The following is a 24664-nucleotide window of genomic DNA, read 5'->3' on the forward strand; positions in this document are numbered from 1 at the left end:
CTGGATGTTTTTCTGTGGACCCTTATGGTTGAGAGCTTTTTTGTTTTTCTTTTCTTTCACAGAGCTAGAATTTCACACACAGAGCTAGTACATGCAAGTGCTATTCCTGATATGAACTGAGCTCATAGGTTCTCTTGTCTTACTCAAAAGACTTCATATTATTTTCACAACAACATGCAAATTTAGGTTAGCAGATATGGTAGAATACGAACACAGTGGGGAAGCAGGCTCTCTGTGCGAATTCCCAGGGGCAGTTCTAAGGATCTCTCCCTCTGGACTTTGCCCTTTTTTAATATTGTATGGTATAAGGGTTTTCAGTCAGCAGTAATGTTTTGATTTAGAAATGGGTACCTAAGAAAAAGGTGAGGTGAATATATATGTATAAAAACATACACCTATACTTGTTCCTAACCAAAACTTTGCAATTCACTTAACCCTCAGACATCTTTTTAAATACTTGAACTCTCACCCAAACATTCATTTCTAGAGTCGTAAAGTGGTGAGGAATCTCCTCTCACTACTATGAAGTAAGTCAAGAGCCCTTCTGCTCTGCTACTGCATTTACTATGATGCAAAGACCCTATGAAACACATTGCTAATTTTCGCACTGTTTTAGCGCTGTATTTGTATGTAACTCCAGCCTCTGTAAGAATTCACTGAATTTTCTTCCAGCTCGTGATTCCTCACTAAAGCCACTAGGTGGCTGTCTAAGAACACTCATATTCTTTTAGTTGCTGAAGCCCAGCTCTTTCGCTGCTGTGCCATTCTCTGATCTCACACTGGAGAGCACCCTCTCATCAGCCACAGCAGGTACCAGGTACCAGCTGCAAGGTCTGGGCTGAGGGACCCCAGCCTCACACAGACTGGACACCACCAGATCCCTTTGATTAAACCACTTTTATTCTCCAAGACAGAATTAAGTATTTATGTCAAATAAGTCCGAGCCTCGCCTGAATGACTTCCTCGCGTCAACAGTTTCTTGGATTCTATGCAGTATTCATAGAAGTCAGGTAAAAACAGGGAATAAGGTAGACTGTGCGTAACAAAGGCTAGTTTATTCTTCCGGTAAGCTAGAGGACTGAGGCAAAGCAGCTTCCAGAATCTGGAAGTTGTGGTTTGTATGTTGAGGGGATAGACTGAGAAAAAAAGCTACGTGCTGTTCACTTAACATCCTTCTTGTTAAAGTCCTTATTACCAGATGTGGCTTGAGTTTGGCTTGTACGCACTGATTTTGTATGGTTATGAATCCTTTAACTTAAGGGAAATTATTTCTGATTGAGATGAAAATTGGACCCCAAGGCTCAGGCTGAGCTGAACTTTGGGCATGTATCTCAGTTTTCCAATGCTTTTCATTGGAAACCCTGACTTACGAAGGAAAGTATGCATGGATCTATCTCCAGTCCATGTGTCATCCTATTGTCTTCAGTACTGCAGAATATAAAGCAGGGAATAAGACCACACAGGAATGCATCTCTCTAGAGCACCTCTGAATCTTACTTACATGGTCTGTGTTACTCTGTACTACCCCAGAAAGATGAGGTAGGGAATAGGCAGTATGTTGTCTCTTTGCCTTAATGGCATTGCAGCAAAGCTCAGTCGGCACATGGCTGGAAATTATCTCAATTGCTTATGCATGGAGAAACAAGGGGGAGGATGGGCAAATAGTAGGGAATAGAAGTGTTATCTGTACTTAAACAGATTTTTCCCATCACCGTGTTTTCAACAGGATACTTATATTCCATAAAAAAAAAAATTTTTCTTTTAGTTTAGACTAACTGAAAAACTCAGATTTACCTGAGATTTTAACAATTTTCAGTTGGAAAACTGAAATGTGGGCTGGGTCAATTCCCTATCTTCCAGAAAATCTCAGACTGTGAAATAGTTTGTTTCCTGTCATCAGGACACAAAAAGCTGATGTACAGCTCTCCAGTGCCTTCTGGGAGTTGTAATTCGCTTGTTCTCTGCCCAGCTTTGGTATTTTTTGGCACCTTGCAACTACATGATACCTTTTCCATGTGAAGATAAATGCATAATTTTTAGCCTTTATTTGCCATAAATCTTAATTTGCATATTGCAAGTTTAGCTGAAATAATAACAAATTGCCAAAGTGTTTTTGCCTGGCTGTCAGGCGAGTATGAAAGCTAGCATTCTTGGCTCAGAATCTGTGGGATTAATATGAAATGCTAAAACATGATACTGGAGCTGATCAAACCATGCAGCCTACACCTGAGGGGAATTTTTTCTCATGGAATTCATAAAAACGTCCTTATTTTCTCTTGATTAGATGTGACTGTTAAGGTTTAAATAGAAAGCAGCAACTTGTACATGGACAGCAGTGGGAGCTTTACTGTTCCAAAGCCATAACTTTTAATCAGCATAGTTCCCTGTCAAAGTGGATTACCCCAAGACACTTCACAACCCACTCTGCTCCCACCCCCTGATGGCTTCGGGGGGGAGCTTTGGAACAGGAGGAGGGAAGCAGTGAAAAAGGGGATGCAATTGTCCGAGAGAGACAGAGCTATGTGCCAAAATGTCTGAAGGTTTCAGGACTGTATGATCCTCACATTATCAGTACTTTATTTTTTGATTGACTGCTGTTTTTAAAAAAGCAAATCCACTGTTTGCCTTCCTCTTTTATATAGTTAGTATGCCACAGTAACACAATTTGGAAACTGAGGTGTAAACTCTCCTTTCAAAGAATCCGTGGGTATTTGAAGGATGCTGGCTGGGATCCATCCAGTAGGCATGAGGTTCAGAAGGTTAATGAGAAGTTCAGAGAAGAGCATTTACAAAAGCCAGCACCAAGAATAACCCAGTATTCTGTCCCTGGGCAAAGTGTGATTGTGTAATCTAGGAAGCTGGGGAACTACTTCACTCTTGCTGTTTCATGAATAAGATGACGTAGCATATATGAAATAGTTTGGGGATTTTTCCACCTTAATTCAATTCCTAATATATATATAAAAAAGCTAGATTAACAGCCTGGAAGAACTGTCCAGTATATATTGTGTATATGTGGATAAGAAGAGTTTGGGTGGTAGGTTCTAAAATTGGCCTTGTTAGAGGAATCTCTTCTCTGACCTAAAAGAAGACGACGACCTTTAATCTCCCTTTAAGTCGCGATCTCTCAGCATGTAAGTGCTGTTATCAGCACCAGTCAACACAAAGGCCCATTGCACTTGCCTTCGTGCAAACATGAGGTGGGAGTTGTGCCTGCATTAAATAAAACCATTTAACCGAACTAATCAAAGAGGGGATAGTGGATATAGTGAGCCTAGAGAGAGGTGGTTAAAGGGCTGAAAGTGATCAATTATTTTATCAAATCCAGTCTCTGATCATAACAGACTGCTCTGTCATAGCTTTAGAGTCCAGAATGAACTAAGTATCTGCTCTTCTGTTTCTTTTCCCCTCTTCCTTCCCCAGTGCAAGTACAAGAAGTTGCAAAAACACTATCTACCACCTTAGAGCAGACTCAATACAAAAGGTCAAAGACTTAAAACTTGGTAATTCACAGGAGGATTTTAGAAGAGTTTAAAATATGTGCAATAATACTAGGAATGTATTTGAAAATGTCCAGATGATCTTAACTGGGTGAGAGAAAATCCTTCTTGACCATAGACTTAGCATTGGGTGTAAAAAGAGAGTGAGCAAATCACTCAACCAAGAAAAACAGAGTATCGGCAAGTCCTGTACAGTGTCTCATCTCTGCTTTTTGTCAGTCAGAAGACAGATTCCCTTCTATTTTGTGTTTCCAAGCTGTGCTTCAAGACAAAAATACCATTCTCGGTCCCTGCTGAACACCAGCAGAAACACTCAAATTCAATGCAATGCAAATACTGTGCAGCAAACACAAGCCAGTATGGCCTTCCTTCAAACTTGCAGCTGTTGATCACAACAGGTCAAAGCTCAGAAGCCCTGTAATCCCAAATTTATAGCTCTGGCACCAACACTCACCTGTTATATAAGCAGTTCTGTGAACTTCTTGCTTCTCAGCTCCTGGGCCCAGATGAAGTTTTTTCACCAGTGCCCACAACCAACCCACAGCACCGCACTGCAGCACGGAGGCTTTAGCTCGAACACAGAGAGCAATATGATTGGTGAAACTGAGCAGGATTCCCAAAAATGTGTAAGCTCTAGGGCAGAAACACTGTGCTAAGGAATAAATAAAATGGCTGATGAGTGTGCTAGATGGTAAATTTGGCTTTTATGACAACGGGACGTTCTTCAACAACCGTGGGCTGCTAGGGAGGGATGGACTCCACCTGTCCGGAAGGGACAAGGGAATCCTTGGCAGAAGGCTGGCAAACTTGGTGAGGAGGGCTTTAAACTGAGGAACTTGGGGGGAGGGGGACAAACTGGCAACGCTGATGCCATCACACAGAATGGGGGAATAAGACAGGACAACCTGAGCAGTGATAAATGTGCCGTAGTGGCCTCATGCAGTGGCAACCAGGAGACCAACCACCTCAAGGGTTTGCATGGCTGTAGTGGGTCCTCGTACACCCCTCTGGAGAAACCTGTGTGCTCAAGCACCTTTCTGAAATACCTGTACACCAACGCACGCAGCATGGGGAATAAACAGGAGGAACTAGGGGTCTGTGTGCAGTCGCAGGGCCACGATCTCATTGCAGTTACAGAGACATGGTGGGACAGCTCTCATGACTGGAATGTGGTCATGGATGGCTACAGGCTTTTAAGGAAAGACAGACCAGCAAAGCAAGGTGGGGGAGTTGCTCTTTATGTGAGGGAGCAACTGGAATGTATTGAGCTCTTCCTTGGAGTGGAAGGAGAACAAGTTGAGAGCTTGTGGGTAAAAATTAAAGGACAGCCAAATATGGGTGACACTGTTGTGGGTGTTCGCTACAGGGCACCTGATCAAGAAGAGGAAGTTGATGAAGCCTTCTACAGACAGCCGGAAGTAGCCTTGCAATCACAGGGCCTGGTTCTCATGGGGGACTTCAACCACCCTGATATATGGTGGGAAAGCAACACAGCGAGCCATGCACGATCCAGAAGGTTCCTGCAGAGCATTGAGGATAACTTTTGATGCAGGTGGTGGAGGAGCCAACGAGTCAAGATGTGCTGCTCGACCTTATCCTAAGAAACAATGAAGGGCTGGTTGAGGAAGTGAGAGTTAGGGGTAGCCTTGGCTGCAGTGACCATGAGATGGTCAAGTTCATGATACTGTGAGGTAGAAGCAGGGCTATGAGTCGGGTTACAACCTTGGACTTCAAGAGAGCCAGCTTGGTCTCTTCAAAGACCTGCTAGGAGGAATCTGATGGGCTAGGGCTCTGGAAGGCAGGGGGGTCCAAGAGAACTGGCCAGTATTCAAGGACCACATCCTCTGAGCTCAAGATCGGTGCATCCCCAGGAGGAAGAAATCAGGCAGGGGAGGCAGGAGACATGCATGGGTGATCAAAGAGCATCCAGATAAACTCAAATGGAAGAGGAAGGTTCACAGTACGTTGAAAAAGGGACTGGCCACTTGGGTGGAATATAGGAATATTGTCAGGATATGCAGAGATGCAACGAGGAAAGCCAAGGCCCACTTGGAATTAAATCTGGCAATGCGTGTCAAAGATAACAAGAAGTGCTATTTTAAATACATCATCAGTAAAAGGAAGACTGGGGACACAGTGGGCCCACTGCTGAACTAGGTGGGTGCCCTGGTAATGCAGGATGCAGAGAAGGTGGAATTACTGAATGCCTTTTTTGCTTCAGTCTTTACTGCTACGGCTGGCCGTGAGGCATCTCAGCCCCCAGAGAAGAGATGAAATATCTGGAGAAAGGAAGAATTCCATCGGTTGAGAAGGATCGGGTCAGAGATCATTTAGGCAAACTGGATCCTTGCAAATCCATGGGCCCCGATGGGATGCACCCACCAGTGCTGAGGGAGCTGGTGGATGTTATTGCCAATCCAACCTCCATCATCTTCGACAGGTCATGGAGGACAGGAGAAGTGCCAAGGACTGGAGGAAAGCAAATGTCACTCCAATCTTCAAAAAGGGCAAGAAGGAGGATGTGGGGAACTATTGTCCAGTCAGCCTCACCTCCATCCCTGGAAAGGTGATGGAGGTCATCTCCAGGAACGTAGAGGAAAAGAAGGTTATCCAATACAGTCAACATGGATTCACCAAGGGAAGATCATACTTGACTAACCTGATAGACTTCTATGATGGTGTGACTGGCTGGGTGGGCAAAGGGAGAGCAGTGGATGTTGTCGATCGTGACTTCAGTAAGGCATTCAACACTGTCTCCCATAACATCCTCGTAGGCAAGCTAAGGAAGTGTGGGTTGGATGAGTGGACAGTGAGGTGGACAGAGAACTGGCTCAACAACAGAACTCAGAGGGTCGTGATCAACGGAGCAGAATGTGGATGGAGCCCTGTCGCTAGCGGTGTTCCCCAGGGGTTTGTGCTGGGTCCAGTCCTGTTCAACATATTCATCAGTGACCTGGGCAAAGGGACAGAGTGTCCTCTCAGCAAGTTTGCGGATGATACCAAGCTGGGAGGAGTGGCTGATACACCAGAAGGTTGTGCTGCCATCCAGCGAGACCTGGACAGGCTGGAGAGCTGGGCCGAGGGGAACCTCATGGAATTCAACAAGAGCAAGTGCAAGGCCCTGCACCTGGGGAGGAACAACCCCATGCACCGGTACAGGCTGGGGGCTGACCTGCTGGAAAGCAGCTCTGGTGAGAAGGCCCTGGGAGTGCTGGTGGACAACAAGCTGACCATGAGCCAGCACCGTGCCCTTGTGGCCAAGAAGGCCAACGGTATCCTGGGGTGCATTGAAAGGAGTGTGGCCAGCAGGTCGAGGGAAGCTATCCTCCCCCTCTGCCTGCCCTAGTGAGACCACATTTGGAGTGCTGTGTCCAGTTTTGGGCCCCTGAGTTTAAGAAGCACAGGGAACTGCTTGAGCAAGTCCAGCAGAGAGCTACCAAGATGATGAGGGGACTGGAACATCTCCCTTATGAGGAAAGGCTGAGACACATGGGTTTGTTCAGCCTGGAGAAGAGAAGGCTGAGGGGGATTTCATCAATGCCTATAAATATCTAAAGGGTGGGTGTCAGAATGATGTGACTAGGCTCTTTTCAATAGTGCCCAAGGACAGGACAAGGGGCAATGGGCACAAGTTGGAACACAGGAAGCTCCACCTCAATATGAGAAAAAACCCTTTCCTGTGTGGGTGCCAGAGCAGTGGCACAGACTGCCCAGAGAGGCTGTGGAGTCCCTTCCCTGGAGACATTCAAACCCTACCTGGACTCGGTCCTTTGCCCCCTGCTCTGGGTGTGCCTGCTCAGGCAGCGGGGTTGGATGAGATGATCTCCAGAGGTTCCTTCCAACCCCCGCCATTCTGTGGATCTGCATATGTGTCTTAGTTAAGTGTTTTATATCAGCTACCTGAGACTGCACTGGTATGATCTTGAATCGATGTGGCCAATATAACATAAGTCTAGTCTAGCCAGAGGTTGGTTGACTGTTTCTGCCACTTGAGCAATCTCTATGCTTATCTGAACAATATACTTATAAGAAGGTCATAATTTTCATGGCAAGTTCCATTGCAACTGAGAAAAAAAGTCAGCATTAGATGTTAACTGGCCACAAGAAACAACGCCAATTCAAGTTCAGAACATGTAATATGGTAGATGTATATCACAGTAGCCCATATACCGTCTGATGGTCTCACTCAATAGCTGAATGCTTTTAGAATTAGATGTTACATTTTGTTTATACACAATTTTGGTTTTGCAACTAGTATTTTGGAAGTGGACACCAAAACCCTCAAAATTAAATTGTGGTAAATTATACAGTTTGAAGAAGTCTATACTACACTTAATTGGAGAGAGCTGCGTTTACAGCCTGTTATTGTCTGTGCTGGTTGACTTTTCCCCACACACCAGCAAAGACAAGAATGAATAAGTCATGGTAGTTCTGGGCAATTTGGCATTTGCAGTGTATTTTTGCAAAGCCTGAGCTGATGAATGTTTTGCTGACAGGCAATATCTCTGGCTAGAAATGGAATGTTCTCATCCAGTTAAAATATTTTCTATCAATGGAGGGTGCTGTACAGTTAAATTCTTTGAAAGTTAAAATTCCTGTAAGAGACTTGGGAGTATCTTTGTGGAGGGTGAAATGATTTGTATATTGAAACTTCTTATTCAGCTTCTGTGGATAAATAGTGACATGTCATATGCAATGAATAATCTATGAGCACTTTCTGCAGGTTTAGCTATTTATACCATTTGGGGGAAAAAAAATCAGTGAGGTGATCTGTTTCTATATTAAAAATACACATAGACAGCTTATGCTGTCTTTTTCAATCAAAAGTTATATTTCAGCTATCAAAATCCTCCAAAAATGAAAGCCACAAAATATTTTTTTTAGTAGCTTATAAAAATCATTTTTGGTTGTGCATTTTGAGGAAACAGAGACCTCAGCAACCTTTTACTTGCTCAACAGTTACTTTGAATATACAACATGGAAATGTGAGTTCTAGTGCTCTGGGGAACGTATTGCACCAACATGGCTTTTTCTGTGAGAAGAGCCGTAACTGCAGCCAGGGAAAACATTCACGGCATTTTCCCTCATCTTTCTTACGGAAGGAAAAGATAGCCACTTCTGTGTTCAGGTGCCCCCCTCTGCTTGAGCTCTGCAGGAATCCTGGGGATCATCGCAGTGTCCGAGGTGAGCAATGAGGATGGCTGTAATACATTACTGTGCTCAGAGCACTGTGACAGTTGGTCAGAAAGGTCGTGCTAGATAGCACTGAGCGTTTTGTACAAGAACAACTGTTGAATTCTGCAGATACCCCGAATCGCTTCACCTATAACCTAAATAGAGCTAGTAGAGGGCCATTATTTCCATAGAAGCACAGGATTGTTGGCAGAGGATTCCTGCTTTAGGGAGAATGCCTTCAGTTTCTCCTATTAGACAGACCTAGGTCAGATATTATGGTGATGTGAGAGGTGAAGATCCCAGAGAGGGAGTTCTTGTGTCTGATTTTCTCTGAAATGTGTTTTATTCCCACAGGTAAGAAATTAATGAGTAAACATTTCCACTATAAACCCTTCCATATTCTTTTTGAATGAGCTTTTGTGTCAGCTCTCATATGTTATTATGAAAGGATTAGTGAACGTTATCACAACAGAACATAATAAATTAATACTTGGCATCCCAAGTCACCTAAGGGATACTAAAGGTCTATCTTAAGTTGGAGTAAGCACACAGCAGTGTTAGGGTTGAAATGTATGGTGACAATAGCTTGATTTAATGCTTAGAACGTAAGCCTGGAAGGTAGGACTTAGCTGAAGGTTCCTGCTTCCACTGCCAGAATCCAGAAATTAAAACAGATTCTGTTTATAACTGAATACTACTTATTATTGAAAGAAAGTACTTAAAATATTTCGTATTTTGAAGTATATGTCCCATGATAGATGCTTTTCTTCAGGGAGCATGAGTTTGATGTTACTACATCACAATGTGAATTGAGAAATTCAGGTTTTGTCTCTAGGTAAGCCCATCTGGGACATTCAGGCTGGTTTTGCCCCCATATCTCTCCTGCAAAATGAGTACAGTGCTTGCCTTAGCCCTGTCTGGTGTGCGCTGGCTCTTAGAAGGCAAGCTCTTTGGGCCAGAGGGTGCTTCTGATTACCTCTACCCAGGGCAGAGGCAATGACTTCCCTTGGGCAATGCAAAACAAACGCTGTACGTAACAACCCGCATCCGTGGCATTTGCAGTGCAGGTCTGCGAATCACTACGCCCTGCTACCAGTCTGTCACTGCCTGTTCTTGTGGGAAGCAGGTGTTATTTGTAAGCTGCAAGGTGAAGAACTTTGGAATGTGATATACCTTGAAGGACACACTCCAGACGAGACCGGCCCCGGATTCATTCTGAAGAGCAGGGGATGAAGTGATAGTGGTGCACAGTGTGTAGGAAGTAGACAGGAAGGTCAGCTTGATTTGGCTGATGTTCATACATTATTGGCTGGGGAGGAATTTAAGGTATTTTCTAGCAGCTGCATGTCCTTATTTCGGAACATTTTTTGATGGAAAGAAGACATACTGCCTTGCCAGAAACTCACACCTCTGCAGTCCCTGCTAACTGCCAGGCTAACAGTTAGATTGATTCATATGTATTGCTTTCCTCTCGTGATAGTCACTATCTGGGTTACCACTCAGCGTCGACCACACCTCGGTTTTGATTCGCTCTGCTGTATCTCAGCTTCCCTGCTGCCTGTCCCCCTACTAGCCTCTCAGGCCTCGGCAGTGCTCAGCGTTTGCTTTCGAAACAGAGTCAAGATAAAGTTCCTCAGCATTGCTGTTTCAGATCTTACCCTCGTGGAGCTGCTTTTGAAGCATCTGCATTGTCCAGCCAGTGAGCCATGAGCAACGCTTTTTCTCCTAATCACAATGAGCTCACTATTAACGTATTCTTTTCCTATTGTGTCTTGCTGTACACCCAGGGCTGTAAGCCTTTCCTGAAGTGTGTACGCAGTGTTGTGCACAATGGGATCCCAGTGACTCAGTAGGGTTGGACTTCTATTACAATAGAAGTAATAATGTTAATTTATTTTATTGATGCTTTTGAATAGGATTTGCTGAAAAATAAGGGAAATATGGGGTGTGGATCATGTTACCATAAAACCACATGCAGTGAAACGTTCATTTGTCTCCAGCATTTCATATCTTCTGGGCATCCGATGTAGTTGAGTTTGATTTACACAATCAAGCCATTCATTAAATATCTGTTTGAGTTTTAGGCAGATGCATCCTTTACCTGAGTGATGAAATCTGACTACAGGAAACAGAGCTATTCCTTTGTGAAAAGACCCCATTCTGCTTTATAAAGTGAGCCTTGCAGCAATATACTTCTAGAAAACTGCCAAGCTTTGTATACCAAATATCGTTGTAAGGGCTCAGCAATAAAAGTTGTGGACTTGGGGTTGATCCAACCACACAATAGCACGTTTTTATGCAATAGTTCCTCTTTCAACATCCATCTCCAACACTGTAATTCACTGACAACCGTCAGCTCATTTTAATTCCAAAATTCTAGCCCAGAACACAAAGCAGTTCAGAATCTGAATTCTTGTGTGGGCATATTAATTATTTAAATCACTAGCCCAAATCATGTTCGGAAGGGCGCTTGCTGGCAATCCTTCGGGAGCAGACTGATCCATTGCATATTATCACCTCCTAGATTATACTGTAAGTCAGAAGCATGCTCAGCATTTCCTATCAACAATACTCTAAGCAGCGTGCTGTTAGAGAGCTGAGTGATGGTGAATGAAGGGACAAGTGGCAAATATGTGTTACAGAATATATGTATAAAATGATCCAGTGATTCAATGTAGTCCCTACTAGGGATTGGCCTGGAAACGTCTTAGCTGAGTCATTTTTACAAAAATAAAGTTCCCCCAGGCACATGGGAGAAGCTGTAAAACCTAATGCTGTGTTGAATGAGGCTTCTTACCTTGCAAACCACCTTGCAGATAAATACATGCAGGGGAGAATCATGCTGGTTCTGTGATACACACGTTTCCGCTGTCTTTGGTGGAAGACGCAACAGTCAGTTTTGGCTTGCACATAGGGGGGGCAACTGTACTTTTGTGTAACTTAGCTTTTGTGTTGTTATGAAAATAAAACCATGACGTGTTGTCCCTTTTGACTTTTTGTGCCTGAAATGGGCACAATCCGAGCCAGCTGCTTCAATGGTCGGGTAGTCATTCAAATGAGAAACATCTTCTGCTCTTAAAAGGCAACTACAATATATTCACTCTGTTGAATAACCAGTCGTGCATTCCTCAATTGCCAGTATAATGGGACCTTCAAAAGTAGCGGAGTTTCACATGACCTTAGCACATACGCCTGACTTTGAGTGCCTGAAAGGAATGACCTCCATCCCATTCATCATAATGGCTTGTTAACACTCAAATCTACTGTTTCGAGGGTTCCCCCGCCAATATTAACCCATACAAGACGTGAATGGTCGGGGCATGGTTAGGCAGAGGTCACACTTGGCTCTGGTGGCTAAATTTCCACTGCCCCAGAGAACAGGCTTTTCTTGTGGGCAGCTTTTGTCGCTGCCCCTCCACAGAACTGGCGCAGGCCCAGAGTCGCAGACATCGGCCAATTACGTAGCAGATGAAAACAGGATAATGTTTTACTTAAATATACTGAGGGACAATCGACACAAATGCGAATGAATGCATACACCACTTATAGTACCTGATATTTACTTATAACCTCCGTATTTTATTCATGAATTTTACAATTCCAAATATAATGAAACAGTTAGAGTACTTTATTACACAGCTTATAAAATAATTAAATATTACACTTATATTTTTTGCTTTTTTACACCATAATTCATACTTTGTGACACTACCATTTTCTTTCCTCAGTTGTCACTTAAGGAAGTGAGCAAAGAAATACAAAGGAAAAGTTATGCATTAATAAATTAATTATTTTACATCAAATAATAAAAAGGACACAATTATAAAAACAAAACAAAAAAGCCCTTGTCGTTTTCCTAGAAAAAAGGTTATAATTACATGATGTCCAATATCAAGACAGAGCGGTGTGGGTTAAGATATGTTTCCAATCATCATGTCTTGAAGTATCATAGAATACATGTTTTTAATTTAAATTGTTGCAAAAGGAACTGCTAATTTTAAGTGACCACTGTCTGGCATTAGTGCTGAGCTGGCTAATCTTAACACTGAAACGATACTTTAAAAAAACAGCAAAACTGAACTACATTCATCAAACGAAGTTGTGGGATTGGGTGGAATTAGATAAATATGTCCCTCGTAGGCACTCCCCAGAAAATTACAGTAGAACCCAGCTCTGTCTCAGAATGGGTTTGGCAAATACGTTGGGTATTTTTTCAATGCAGGACCTTTTTAAATTGTAGCAGTTGATACAGAGTGTCACCGAACATCTCGATACTGAATGCTCACAAATATTCTGTTTAGATTTCTTTTGTTTGCTGGTGGATTCTGAACTAAAGAAAAGTATTAGGAGAATGTATAAAAATAGAATTGACTTTTATTTGGTTAGAGTAAATCATTCACTTATCTTTTTATTTCTTTTCATATAAACTGTGTGAATAAATAACTATTTAGAGAAGTGTAGCGTGAATTAATGGACTGTAATATTCTTGTTATTGCCTTTGGGTAACGGATGAATCAGAATTTGCAGAGAGATTTGAGATTAAAAGGAAGACATTCTTCAGTATCTTGTCATTCAAACAAGCTAGCTTCTGAAAAAAACTACTTTAAAATAGCAAGTTTAAATTTTAAAAGTACATATCTAATGAGCTTAGAAAGTTGAAAACATAACCATTGAGCTCAATAAATCTGAGTTCCTTGAGTTAGTTGAAATATGAAATTCTATTTTACTTGTAGCACAGCAATATTAAAAGTCCAAATATTCTAATGCTGAATATTTCTAGGAATACATTTCAAGTTACTAGTTAACCACCTCTGAGTTTCTACACAAAGCAGAAAATGAATTCTTCAAAACAATAAAAACATTAGCATGATGCAAAACTTGCTTTTCCAGCAGCAAGTGTAACAGAGAAGCACCATATATCTTTGTAGTGCACTATTTACTTCTTGTGGTCACACGTGTGACGCTGCATTCTCCAAACAACAGCTGTTGCAATGTCTGTCTGTGAAAGTGGCAGTAAACAGCTCCCTTACCCTGGGATGACAGCATCATAAAAGATATGAAAAGAAGCACTTTTCTTAGTGGGATCTGTCATGCTGCCACGCTGTAACCTTCCTCCTTGAGCTCCCAAACTCTTTTGCTTTGTGTTCTGGTAAATTAGCCAGAAAAGGCTTCCTTGCCTTAATTTCTTCCTCATAACATAAGACAGTGCAAAATGACACTTTTAAAGAAAGAAGAACTGCCTCTCGAGTCTCAGTGTTCAAGTGATCCGCAGTACCCTGTACTTCAGTGAGGTCAGCAAATAGAGAAAAAAAAGAAACATTCCTTTTTCAACACACAGCCAACAATTACTGTACCTCAGACATTCCCTTAGAAAAAATGTCTCTTCCTCAGCGGTTTATGTGGCACCATGTCTTGCCTCAAAGCAAAGTTAATTCCAACATAAATTGAAGAAGAGAATCCTATCACTGAAGGGTTCAGATAACACGCTGCTATCAGTTCTTCTTCGTGCATGATTTACAACATTGCTTGCCATAAAATTTGTGGTTACAGACACCGTGCTGGGGTACCAGATGACACCACGTGAAGAAATCCACACAGGAAGGATCATCTGAAGGACAGAAATCCAAGCAAGATGGTAAGGCTGTGTTTTAGCAAGCCTACATGTCAGACAATAGTTCTGCATACTTGTATGCGTTTGGTAGTATTAAAACCACCATGGGTTAATCAATTCAAAGAAGAGGAACATGAACTAGCTTTCATCTCAAAAATACTTGTTTCTTTTTCAATTGGTTAAGAGATGTTCAATGTGTTAGATCAGATTTGTTAATTTGATAGCGATAGAGCTAATATAATAGGAGGGTCAGAGGCAAAAAGAATTAAAACATTTAGGGCACACTTTGAGGTTCAGGAAACAGGAGGAAGTTCTACTCCAGAGGATAAAAAGAGTCACCTGTGTTTTCATCTCTGATTACAAGTGTTGTTCTAAAGCCAGGCACTCGTACAATCGAGCCCGCGCCGTGCTCGATGCTGATGGCTTGTTGCCATCAGCATCACATGGAGTTTACCTGCTCCTCAAAGTCATGTCAGCATTGAGTGTATGTGTGTGTACACACAACATGCATGGAGATCTGAGTGCGCGGGCCCTACGCCACGCACGCACGCAAAGTGCTCTGCTGTGTGTTTGCGCTCCAACCCCTTCCGGAGGGACTTACTCCTCTCCATTTGACCATGCAGGGAGCCTAAGAAATCTCTCTTCCTAGACACTTTAGTTAGGTGGCAGGAATCGGGTTTTTAAGACTGTGATTATGCCACGTTGGTGAAATCTTAATTAACTGCAGTGGGAAAAGAGACAGGCTGACAACTCTTAGTTCTGAAAAGCCCAACTTTTAACTACAAATACAAATAAACCATATTTTTCAATTAAGATTTTATTTCATTTAAATTTATGTGCGCATCATTTATACGCACAGCCCGGTCACTTTAAAAACATTTCATAGCTGCTCCTTTCTACAGTTTTGTAGTGGATGCTTTATGTTTCTTTAAAAGAGCAGAGTGATGATTCATATGGATGATTTATAAACAAATTCACCACGTCTGAGAGAGCAGTAAGACATTTAAATGAGGTTTAGCAAAATTTATAGCTAAACTGAAATCTCCTGTGAGCATGGGAAAAGATTCCATTCGACTCTTGGAACTACTGTTTACATGGTCAATAAAAGGAATTTACAAGGAGACAGTGAAGAAAAATCTAGCCACTGTTGTCTGCGTTCTCAGATCAGCTAAGTTGAGTCACGGCAGACAAATGCTCCCTCGCATAGCACAGACAACTTCTTCATATTCTGTGGGCCAGGATTCACCTCCATCTCTCTGTAGGAACTTCTTTGGTTCGTCACCACTTTGCTTTTTTTGATTCCCTTTTATATGATGACTAAGGTGACTTTGTGTACATTTATCACCCTCATATTTTTTGAATGTGTAAGGAAAGATTTAATAGTAATATTTTTAAAAAAGATTACATTTTATTCCTCAGTTTTTAACACCATAAGCCTGTCTGTAAATGCTAATGTTACGCAAAGAAAATACTGTCCTTGAACAAAGAGTTGTCCAGGAGCTAGGAAGCTCCGAGCCGAGCGGCAGCCTTCCCGCTCCACAGCATTGCCTGTCTATTCTTAGCTGGGAGTCAGCAGGGGTGAAACTGGGAGTTCAGCCCCAGCTTTCACGTTACTCCACCTACCATCCACCAGACGGAACTTGCCCTTGGGAGGACCCAAAGCAGACAGCAGATTAAAAACATGCACAGCACAAAGTGAGGAAATATGGTCTAAGTCAGGAGGAATCTCTCCTGCCTTGGAAGGGTGAATTTTCAAAAATTACGAATTATAGTTTAAAAAAAATTTATAAGCACTGAGGAGGCAAATGTTAATAAATCTTTATGCCCCTTTCGAAGATCAGAGTGCAACACTAACATTACAGAGGTATGGCCGAAAACTTTACTCTTGGGACCTAATCCAAGGACCATTGGAATGAACACAAAGAGTCCCACAAACTTCAATGGATGTGGATCAGGCGGTCAGTTCCTTATTTCTATTTACTCGAGTATTTATACGTTGTTTAAATTTTCATTCATTTTAAGCAGTTGGGTTTACTCGGAGTTACGGTGACCGTAACTGCATCTAACAGAGGGGTGGAAATGACCCAGTTTGTCTAGGAAAGTGTGTGAACTCTCCCTGAAACATTAATTTCTGGACTGTGATCACTGAGCTGGAGCTGCATGGTTGATAATAGAGACTGATTTGCTTCAATGTAACTCCAGCACAGCTGGTTCCCTCTCTTTTTGCTGGTTTAGACAGAAAGTTAGAGAGCAGTGAAGAGATAATTGATCTCTAGAGCCCGACGACCCAGTTATAATAAAGGGGAAAGGGCTTCTGCAGATGTGAGGAGAGAGCGAAACAAGCCAAGGCCAAAATTAATAACAGACATTACTCCAGACATGAAATATAGTAGAGGAAGGCAGGGGTGAAAGAAAAGTGCTTGCTGTATCGTGACGGAAAAGGATGTAGCACAGAAACTCCAAAGTACAGCAGAACTTTTTACAAAGGTTAATTTGAAGTGTTAAGAACATTTACTTATAAAAACCAGCAGAACTATTTACTTATCCCTTTTAGGACCATTTCATCTATATATCCATGTTTGGATTCAGGTCCCCCGCCTCATTGGTTGGCTAATCTGCATCGGTGCAATAGAATGGTCTGCTAAGGTATCACTGGGTTTTACAGGGTTTCTGTGCGCGGTGAATGCCAGGAGTCGGTACAGATGAGAAGGGTGGTTGGCTAATGTCAATTTACAAGATGCAGGGTCAGAGCGTGACCTTTGCTCCCAATTCTATTACTACCTTTCTCTTGCAATTCGGCCTAAGTTTTATACAGGTTACTTTCAGCTCCCAGTTTTAAAATGGTAACAACGCAGTTAATGTATGGTATTTTGAAAGTTAATGTTTAAAGTGCTTTAGCTTACCTTGGTAACTAGTGTTACATGGGACAAAGCTGGACTCCATGAGCTTTTTCTCTGCAGTTAAGAAGGGCTCACAAACTGTAACCAGCTTGTAAGCAAATACCTGGGATGGGGCTAATGCAACTCTCTCTTTCTGTGGTGGTTCTGAGAGAATTCCTATTCCATCATTCAGAGTGACACAAACCCTCTTGCTCCTCCAGAATTGCAAAACACACTGAAGAGGTGGAGAGGGATACAGTAGACATCCAAGTGGGGACAGAGCTTAATTTCATGTTCCCTGACTGCACATCATACACTGATCAGAAGCAGTATGAAGAGAAAGTACATTCTAGACAAAGCATTTTTGGACTCCCAGGATATGGGTGCAATCTGAAGCTTGGGCAGGCTTCAAAAAACTAAAAATAAATGACAAGTTTGTATTGCTTAGTTCAAAAGTTGCTATTGTTAAGCAGAAAACACTACCAGCATAGGATGCTTCTGTTTTATTCAAGAAGATAGTATAGAGATGCAGCTCAGAACCAAATGGCATAACTTTTTGTCACGCTTTTGGTTTTTTAACATACCTCTATTTTTAAAATCTCACAATGACACAATTATTCTCTCAAGTCTGCTGTAAGAGGATTCACTTTGAGAAGAGAGATGCTGTAGTGTCAAAGAGTAACTGTAAAGCTGGAAAGTCTGAGAAAAAATCATTTCTGAAGGGAGACGCCAAATACTAATCTTCAATGGGTATAGCTGGAAAGGGTGATTTTTGCTGGATATAGAGCCCTAAGCAACCAACCCTGCTGCAGCGTGTAGAGCTGAGCTTTACCTCTTTTCACAGGGGCGGGGCAGAAGTTAGTGTTGCAGGCTCTCAGGACTGCTGGTTTCTGATGGGGCAAGCACCCTGAAGCTGGTCTTCCGTGGCGCAGGCACTGTACGCTCCGGGTTTGCACTCCCCCTCCACATGTTACTGTACACTGTAGAGAAGAAAAACGTAAAAGCCATCTTTTGTTACAGAGACTCTCTGGGAGCCCGTGAAAGCCAAGGAGTAACTTTCAAGAGCTTTGGATGAGACTTTCAAAGAGAGAGAGGTCAGGGTCGGATGTGTTGCTGTTCAGCAACCCCCATGAGGACCAACTTCTCAAAGATGCGTGCATCTGTTCTCCCTTCTGAAAGTTTGGTTTTTAAGGACTCAGCTGAAAATTTGGTTCCTTACTTAGGCATCGAGACAGAAACTGAACACTTTAGAAAACCTGTTCTTGATTGTCTGTTCTGATCTCTTTTGAACTCTGAGCCTCTGGGCCCAATCCTGCTGTCTGAACAGAGATAAAACTCCCATTGGAACCATAATTATGGCAGTATCTGGGGAAAAACACTATGCGTTTGCAGGAAGATCTATGGAGTATTTTAAAATGAATAAGCCTTTTACTTGTATGTGTTTCATGAAAAGTTGTCTTTAAGATAAATGTGATCATTTTCATCTGATTACAATTGTCAGGCATACATTGTTTCATGTAAATGTTATTAAATGAGTGTGTGTCCCTGATATGTGACTCATAAAGTAGATAAGTTCCAGAAATACAGAAGCTTGTTTGCAAGAATGTAGAAACAAATACAGACTGATCCCATAATTAATCATAGTATTTAGGGAATTCCAAGGAATCTGTGCAGATGCTCAAATACGTTGTGCATATAGATATGTAATAGTTCAACCACAGTGCATTTTGAACAAGACTGAGAAGAAAGCGTTGGAAAATGAACATGGACTATAGTGCCTCTCAAGCATGAATAACAATTTTAGGTGACATTCTTCAGTTTTAGCGGAAAGTAATGAGCTGCACCAAAGCAAATGACGGATGTGGACCAGCTGCATCATGTTTCAGTGGCTGAGTGGTGCAACCTTCTTTAGGGAATGGCCTCATGCAGGAGACACGTGTGGACTGTTAGTACTGGAGATACCTCCTCCGCACAATCGGACGTTTGACCATGGCACAGTGTAAGACTGAAGCTAGCTTAATCTAGGTAGCTTGGACTCACACTGCTCTGAAGTCACAGTGGTGTGGTCTTTGATATTTTACACCCACCAGGTGTCTGTGCCACTCCAGCTAGTGTCCATTCAGTGGCATATGATACCACAGCTTTTCTAGGTATGGTGCTCTCTAAGCCCGGCACTTCAACCTCCCCTTCTAGTTACGGTGGATACTCTGTCCAAGAGTCAGCAGTCACGTTGCAGTTGTTTTGTTCTTTAATGTTGTGTAGTGAAAAGCACTAGGGGATGCTACTCGAGCTACTGTGTAGAGAAACGTGCTCCTTTTGTAAACTCTGTAAAAGCCAAGGCATGAAATAGTGCTGGAGAAAGGGTGCTAGCTGGGAAAGGGGCAGAGAGGGCAGAAAGTTTCCCATTCCTACCTGCTGCCAGGGTGAGGAGTACCAGCCAGACACCACGTTATACGTTTGTGATGGACAGGGTCCATTGTTACAAGCTTCTTCCAGGTCGGCGTTTGGTTTCTTGATGTTTCTACATCTTCTCTGAGGAAAGGTGATCAATTTCCCGTGGATGCTTTTCTCACCGCATTTTAGTTCTCGCTTCTGTACACCTGGGCCACAGGAGGCTGAGCACTGTGGAGGCAAAGGACACCTCTTAAATCTACAGAAACACATTCAGATAAAGGAGGATGTGCCTGTGTAAGAGACCCCAGATTCTGCAAAGCTACAGAAGCATTATATAACTAAAACCACAAAGACCATGTTCCATAATGTGTAAGCTTAAATAGGAATCCAAGTCAGTGAAAGTCCTGAAAAACAAAGACATCAGGGTACATCTAACTACATCTGGATGTAAAGAATTGTGTTTTTATAGCAGCTTGCCTACAACACCTGATTTTCAAATGACAGCTCAGCTTTCTCTCCCCCACATGGTTTGTGTGTGTCCCTGAGTCAACGTTTCCAAGAGCAGCAAAAGAAGGCAGCGAGCCATGTAACTGCACCACTTTACCTCGCTCCAGGAAGAAATCACCCACTGGAGGCGGTCATTTTTGGGGCAGCGTCCCAGCACACAGGTCTGCTGGGATTCAGGTTTCTGGTCTCTGCTGCACATGCTTTCAGGCAAGATTTTAACCTTGGGAGAACCGGTACTTTTGCAGTAGACATCCCGTTTCTTAACACCTCTCCCACAAGTCTTGGAGCACTGTGATAGAAAGAAATATTCATTTGAACTACAGGAAATGAAAATTGACATTATTCATATTTTACAGCAGAGCGTAGAAACCATAGCTAATGTGCTGTGTAGCTGCCATTATAATACAAGTAAATTTGATGCTCTATTGGTAAACAAGTAACAGTAACATCTGTATGTCACTTCTAAAACATTGTTCTAAGTGCTTTCTTAACGTAAACTCTGAACCCTTATGGCCCCTGTGTAGGACAGATAACTAGTATCTCTCTTCCGTATAGGAGGGAAGTTGGACTTGTGAGCAAAATGCTTTTTTCCCTGGACAGCATAGTTGAAAGCTGGCCCTAACCTTCCATCTCCAAATATCCCACGGCAAGATGTTCTCAGCTATTTGTTATTTTGTCCTCACCTTGGCCAAGAGGGATGAGATAGAAGCAGAGAAAACTACCCAGGGAATCTATACATAACTCCTTCACTAAATGAACCTCTCTACAAGACAGAATCTGATACAGACAATGGTTAAGAAGTTTGACCAAAGATCTTTTAATAGCCAAGATTACAGCTGAAGCGTAGGACAGGTCACCAGTGAATAAGTATGCATTGCTGAGCTGTGGTTCAGTTGAAAAGACATTCTGTAGTTTTCACTGCCTTAGTGTACAACAAAATGCACGAACGAGCCATTTCTGATGAAAGGAGGAAGTAACAGCCCCGAAATAATGCTGCCAGCTTCCTGCCTTCTTGCATCCTCTTCTAATTGGTCTGGTTTTTTTGGGTTTTGGGTTGGTTTTTTTTTTTACGGGGCACATTCCAAGGCAGAATCCTGTACTATCACTATCTGTATAAAATCACAAATGTTTTTAACAGATTTCATGAAAACAGAGTTGTACTGAGGGTGCAACAGAAATACCTGCATGCTGAAAATCTGTGATTTTAATCTTTCCCCCAAACAAACACAAATCTTATTTCATTTAAATTATTCTGTGTAGAGAGGCTGGGTATTTTGCATTTTTTTTTCCCCTTTAACTCCTTTGAGCCTGTGATATAACAGCTTTCAGCTGAATCTTAAAATCTTCAGTAACTTGTTCAATAGGCCCATTCACTACATTCTGCAGGACCTGTGGACTTAATTTTCATAGGCTTATTTCAAAATCCCAACTTGAATTGTACACCTCCTAAAGAGGAGGGAAACGCTTTATTATTATTATTATTATTTTTTAATTGTAGATGAAGGGAAGTTTGAAAGTATGAATGTGGTTTTTCTTCCTTTTTAAGTATCTAATCATCATACCTGTTTTTTATAATCTCCTGCCACACTAAGGTTTCCTTCACATACACTGGAAGAAAAAGTTTCTTTTTGAGTGTTAAAACTCCGTTACGATGGACTATTGAGTAGTTACTTGTCTGTCATAGTGCATTACAGGGCACTCCCCTGGAGAGGCAGTCTGTGCTTCTCAGCTGGGAATGCTTAGGTCAAGATGTTCTTGAACACCTAAAGAGTAACAGTACCAAGAAGTGCACACAGAAGTCACAGATTTTTCAGTAAATTATATCCACCTTGAATCTCACTAAATTAAGCTGGAAAAAATATAAATAAGGTAGCTCCTTTTGATATGAGCATACTGTCAGCTCCCTCTTGAATCCCAGATTTCCCGGTACTTCATTTATCCTCACATTAACAGTTCATACCAGCAGCAACAGTAGTGAAAGAAAGAGCAAAGATCAGATTTGTGTAAGCGTGTGTGGTTTTTTAACTCAGGCTGGTTTAATGTGGGGCAGTTGGCAGGTTTGTGAAGCAGGGTGTGTACACGCAGGAATCTGCCCGGGGGCCTGATGCCCCTCATGGCGATTAACTGCAGCAGTACTCTGCTTGCAGTGGAATAGTTACTCTAACAAATGCAAAAGTACAGACTTGATCAGTGAACGTGTAAATCACAAATTTGTCAACCTACCATTTGCATATGTGTGTGCACTAATATGGAACCCTGACCCCAAATATTTCTTCATTCCTTGACTACCTGTCATCTCTGAGAAGAGTTAATATTGCTATGGGAAGTCATCTCTGAGGGGGGTTAATGGCTTTGAAGAATTCATACAGCCTTAAGTTATGAAACCAGAAAAAGTCATCCACCTCTTTGTATAAACCAAAAAGGACACCATGTGTCCACTTCTGGCAAGCCCTCCTGTCTAGGAAGGCTAGTTAAAATACAGACATAGTCTACATATTATCTTCATGAATAGAGTCACTTGCAAAATACTGATCCTCATGAAGTTTGCACTATTCTTCTTTCTGAGGAGAGTTTTTAGCAGTATTTTCATTACGCCAGCAGACAAAACCGTAAGTTTTTCTTCAAATTACCTGAGACCACAGGCCAGGGCTCCATTCAGGTGGGCAGTCCTGACTATTGCACATCTGCACCTGGGTAGGGGTGCTGACAGGACACAGGGCATGGGCCACTACCTCCTCCCGTTGGAAAGCCCTTTTCTGGACACAGTGAATGAGGCGACTTTGTTGCCCTCCTCCACAGGATTTGCTGCATGCGCTCCATTCACCTGTTGACCAGCTTAAAGGAGAAAATGTATGTTAGAAACACAGAAGTCCAATTAGCTTTATAAAATCAATACATATGGGTGCCCATCAAATGTGAATTGTTCAGGGGTTCTGCTTAGCCTACTCTCCTGATGTACTGATACCTGTTGAAGCAACCAAAAAGCCTCAGTTACATCTTCTGTCTTCAAAGCATGGAACATTTTGCTAGGGATGAAATATAAGTTGCACAACTAGAAAAACCAGTATTACTTATTTACAGTTCTCATCTACCAGAACCAACTTGCCTACGAATCCAACCTGGAATCTGGAATTCCACGGGGTCTGAGAGAGATGCTGCTATTGAGGAGGGTGGAAGATCTAAGAGTCTGGCTAACAAATCACCATTCCTTTTTACTACGTCTCTGCTTTTAATTGAAAAAATCTCTCTCAAACAGGAAAAGAAAAATATTTTCTAAAGAAATGACAGGATGATCGCTTTTGTCACTTTCGCTGCTGAAGAGACCTTCAAACGGACTAACAGACCCGAGGCCAAAGGAGGAAGCCAGATAGATGGAGAGAGTTCAGTAAATAGATAAGATTTCATTATTGGAAAGTTCTGCCTTTTTGTTGTTACATTTTTTCCTTTTTACATCTCTCTCAGAAGGTTCACCTAAGCTGATATAAGAGAAAAGCTGGCGTGGCAGGGAAAGGATGGGGCCAGTTTAGCTGAGCGTGTCCCTCCCGGTGCCTTTGTGCGTAGATACACTCACACAGGGTGACAAACAATGGCATGGTGCTGCCCAGTGGTGTTTATGTCAAACCTTAATGGCCTCTATTCACAAAAAATAATTTGCTTCCTAAAATCAGCAGCCCTGTCACCAGTGGCTGGAGGATTTAAATGTCCTCAGACTAATAATTTTGGCAGACAGATGATGCAGAATCTAAATAAAACAGAGGCAATTTCACCAGCAAAAGCTGTCAGGCAAATCTATATGGCAGTCACAGGCATGCTTCAGTTACGCATCATGTCACTGAAGTTACACAGCGTCTGAAGAATTATTGCCAATTGTTTAGGATAAGCTCTGTTTTGAAATGGCAATAGCTGCTCAGTATTTCTATTACTGAAGCACTGAGTGGGTCCCCAGCCTTTGTGGAACATTTTGCAAACATACGACCAAGTGTCTTTGTCCCGGAAGGCTTACAACGTTAAGACCATAAATAACAACTACAGGACAACAGAAGTGAAGAAACAAAGGAAATTATGATTACTCAAGTTGAGAACCCTTATTCAAAGACCCAGCACTGGATTTGAACTAAAGATTTTAAAGCAGCAGTTTTACAAATTTTTAATCATTTGTGCCACATAAAAGGTTCTCGTCTCAAATCCGACTGCTTGGCCTATCCTCCTGCCACGGTTTCTACAGCATCAGCCCCGTGACCGCTGGAATACTGCTTATATACAGTTTTAATGGCAAGAGAGCTTTTTATTTTTTTCTCTTCTTACTCCGTGAAAGATGAACAGCATCCCATTTGCCTGTCTGCTCACATCTGCCTGAAAACAAAGCTAATTTTAATTTGTAAAAAAATGTATAAAAAGCCTATTTTGGAAAAATTCCTTTGGGAATAGAAATCCCAAACCTCAGTCTAGTAACTTCAGTAAATGCCAAAAGTAGTGGGAAATAAAAAAAAAAGCACTAATTTAAGGACAAAGAAATATTAATGTGAAAAGTCAGTAGTTATGTAATTCCAGAACACGTCAGAAGTTTCCTTTTCATCTGATTTATAAATATTTGGGCT

At 42.1% G+C, this 24664-nt stretch overlaps 1 protein-coding gene and 1 long non-coding RNA gene across 4 annotated transcripts in view; one reads left to right on the forward strand and one right to left on the reverse strand.

Annotated features, from left to right (window-relative positions):
* LOC135314799 (uncharacterized) overlaps positions 1–18088 on the forward strand; it is a 32045-nt gene extending 13957 nt beyond the window's left edge. The window contains exons 2-3 of one of the 2 annotated variants that reach the window (XR_010374292.1): positions 14226–14310; positions 18010–18088. This is a non-coding gene — a long non-coding RNA (uncharacterized LOC135314799). Of the gene's footprint in view, positions 1–14225; positions 14311–16122; positions 16240–18009 lie in introns of those variants that run through there. The other variant, XR_010374293.1, reaches the window with a different exon arrangement.
* ADAMTS18 (ADAM metallopeptidase with thrombospondin type 1 motif 18) overlaps positions 12213–24664 on the reverse strand; it is an 83389-nt gene continuing 70937 nt past the window's right edge. For both annotated transcript variants that reach the window (XM_064459615.1, XM_064459616.1), the window contains 5 exons: positions 22697–22901; positions 20164–20355; positions 19578–19787; positions 17998–18145; positions 12213–14283 (listed from right to left, as the gene is read on the reverse strand). In XM_064459615.1, coding sequence (XP_064315685.1) covers positions 14168–14283; positions 17998–18145; positions 19578–19787; positions 20164–20355; positions 22697–22901 — 871 coding nt within the window. In that variant the 3' untranslated portion in view covers positions 12213–14167. The remainder of the gene's footprint in view (positions 14284–17997; positions 18146–19577; positions 19788–20163; positions 20356–22696; positions 22902–24664) is intronic.

This window comes from Phalacrocorax carbo, chromosome 8 (genome assembly GCF_963921805.1).
Source record: "Phalacrocorax carbo chromosome 8, bPhaCar2.1, whole genome shotgun sequence".
Taxonomy (NCBI): domain Eukaryota; kingdom Metazoa; phylum Chordata; class Aves; order Suliformes; family Phalacrocoracidae; genus Phalacrocorax; species Phalacrocorax carbo.